The sequence below is a fragment of the Buceros rhinoceros genome, unplaced genomic scaffold, assembly GCF_000710305.1.
Source record: "Buceros rhinoceros silvestris isolate BGI_N320 unplaced genomic scaffold, ASM71030v1 scaffold42333, whole genome shotgun sequence".
Taxonomy (NCBI): Eukaryota; Metazoa; Chordata; class Aves; order Bucerotiformes; family Bucerotidae; genus Buceros; species Buceros rhinoceros.
Window position 1 is genome coordinate 2,147 of NW_010406096.1, and position 2,887 is coordinate 5,033.

Genomic DNA, 2,887 nt, shown 5'->3' on the forward strand with positions numbered 1-2,887 from the left:
GCTGTTTTTGATCAGAGGGGACTTCTGCGTTTGGGTGAGGAGGGGGAGGAGGTGGCAGGGGTGGAGGGGGAGGAGGGGGATGCACTAGTGTTTTACTCTGCAGAGTTTGAGAGGCACTGGCAATGTCATCACCTTCCTTAATTGGAATATTAGGGGAAAACACACTTCCTAGCCTCAGCTGGTGAGCTGCTGTAGAAATATTCACATCTCCCAAGCCCTTCTGTTCCAGATGTCTGCTAAAAGCAAACGTGTTGCAGCCAGGTGGGCCTTTTGAAGTAGTTTGCAACAAAGCTGCCGTAGGAATGGGGCCTCTTGCAGCCATGGACATTTGGTAAAAATGCTGTCTGTGTGAGGTACTGGCTTCTGCATGAAAGCTGCCATTTTTATCCACATGAAATAAGCTCTGCTGGAAACTGCATGAAGGCAACGGCCTCTTCTGCTGCTTGATCTCCGGGCTGTGAGCGATTCGGCTCTGAATGGCATGTTTGTTCAGCCACTCCTGCTTGAACGGCTGACCATGCCCTAGCTGATTCACGCCGCAGCTAATTACACAAGGAGCCACTTTAATATCTGTGTCCATTGACACCTTCCCAGGCTCGCATTTAATTTGAGCGTGCTCCCCTACAGTCCTGGCCATCCTCTTTTTCGGATGGTTTTCACGCTTTCTGATTTGTAGCGGGGCTATGCTGCCTGCTGTAAATCCCTTCCCATCTGGATTCGGAGAGTTGGAAGGAGGTTCACCGATACTCCTCTCGGACACCGCTGTTTTACATACTGAGGTAGTTTGCAAAGGCAAGGGAAGCCTGTTAATTTCTAGTTTGGCTCCGGATCGGGGCTGCGGCAGCACTTTCTCTAAAGGCAGATTGCCTTGCAGTAACTGTGTCACCAAAGGATTGTTGGCCTCCACTGATGACAAGCGACAGCTCGAGCCCCCGGCACTGGTAACTCTCTTTAGGGTTTCTGTTGTCAGGGACAGGGAGTCTTCTATGGAGTCCGCAATGGATGTCTTGGAGGTCTGCGGCGGCTGCGCGCTCGTGGGTATCTCTGCTGTCTGGGCAGGCATTTCAGGTCCTGTAAAATCCTCGGTGTCCATCCTGAAGCACTTGTCAGACTCATTAGTTTCCGATTTAACGGGAACAGCCATGCTTGTCAAAAGACTCCTGGATTGCAGTTCCGACATCTGCGTGTAACTGGAAGGTTCCGTTTTGACACTTTTTAAACAGTTTTGCTCTGCGTAGTCCTTATGCTTACCGGAGTTTAAGTGGCTGACCACTGGCTGGTCTGTACTCATTGCCTCTTCATCATGCCAACAAATTCTATTGTTAGTGTTATACTGATTGGCACAGGCAGCATCTGCTTCATTTTTAAATGCTGAAGGACCTCTTAATTGCTCAGCAAAACCTTGGCTGGGAGTAACCACCTCAATTAATTTCTCTGGAGGAGCAAGAGGCACTTCTCGAAGACTCGAACAACCTGCCTGCAAGTTCTTGCTGTCTTGCTTTGCTGTAATGGTGATAAAGCTGGAACTGTGCTCATGGCTTTCGTTAGACACCACTTCAGGCCTGCTTATGACAGACACCTGAGGACAGGCTATACTTTGTAAGGCAGCTTCTGTCCTTACAGGTCTGCTCTGCAGGTCAACGCTGTTCTCTGCATTCTCTATAGAAGAAGAAAGCGACAGACTGGAATTCAGGTTTGTAGTGTGGTCAACAATGACTTTGCAAGGTATAGACCTATTCATGGCAGTTTGTGTGAAGCTCGCTGGCTGAGATTTACCAGAGAGATCCATTCGGTTTCGTGCTCCAGAGCTTTTTTCTAAGAGATCAGCATTTAATTTAGTAGCATTATCGTAAGAGCTTATTGTCACCATGTTACCAGTAAACACTGAAATGGGTGGCCTCGCAACAGAATCTGCTACTGCAAGCACCTCGCTGCAACTTAAAGCTGACCTAACGGTAGTGTGAATGGAGACAGAGCTTTGCTCGTTACACCCAGTTATGGCTATCTTATCAGAAGAAAATCTGGTGGTAGTCCCCACCGGAGGAATCAGTACAGAACTACCAGAGAGATGATTTGGCAAATTATTTGCAACAGATGAAGCCGGCACAGCGGCATAATGACTGGAGACTGTGTTATTTGCATTGCTACTTGGTATCGGCAACCTTTTGTCATCGATGGCATTTGATAAGACCGTAGTGTCTATGGAGACCGGTACGTTACTGTTATCAATACATTTTGGTCCAACAGTTATGCATGGAGTATCAGCCCCTTGGATGGTTTTCAGCATATTTATATTACAAGCTGAAACTGCTGTGTTTGCACTGTCAACGGACATTAAAACAGAGGATTTATCAACAGAACTTGCAAAAGAAAGTTCTTTAATTGCTCCAGACATAGCAGTGCTGCAAACAGACACAGAGACTGAACTTTTATTATAAAGCACTGGCACACTGTTACTTTCAGTAGAGGTAGATGAAATAATTTTCTCACACAATTGTGGCATAGGTATATTTTCATCAGAACTGTGCACAGGTATCTCAGTAGCAGTTTCTGGTAATGTGGCTGTGTTAAGTGACTGCTGCAATAAAGTGGTAGTCTCACGGTGATGAGCAGACTTGTTGCTAGGGGACCTACAGTTGGGATTAACTATAATGACACCAGTAGAACCTTCAATCTTTGTGTCAGCAGAGGTTGGTATCTCCAAAGATGAGGTACTTTCCTTTGAGCTGAACTGTGACTTTGATTCTTTATTAGTCTGCAGTAAATGAGCTCTGGCTTGATGCTTTGCAAATAGCTTGGCCTTTGTTTGCTCCTTGATGTGTGCCAGGGTTCTTGTCTTCCCACCTTCGCACGGGGTCCCCATGGCTCCTGACACTATGCTGGCAGG

The 2,887-nt window shown here is 46.9% G+C and overlaps 1 protein-coding gene across 1 annotated transcript in view; it reads right to left on the reverse strand.

The window, feature by feature from the left end:
- Positions 1–2,887, reverse strand: part of ASXL3 (additional sex combs like transcriptional regulator 3) — a gene marked incomplete at its 5' end in the record, with an annotated part of 9,052 nt that overhangs the window by 1,140 nt on the left and 5,025 nt on the right. The window contains one exon of the mRNA XM_010133953.1: positions 2–2,879. Within this exon, the coding sequence (XP_010132255.1) occupies positions 2–2,879 (2,878 nt within the window). The remainder of the gene's footprint in view (position 1; positions 2,880–2,887) is intronic.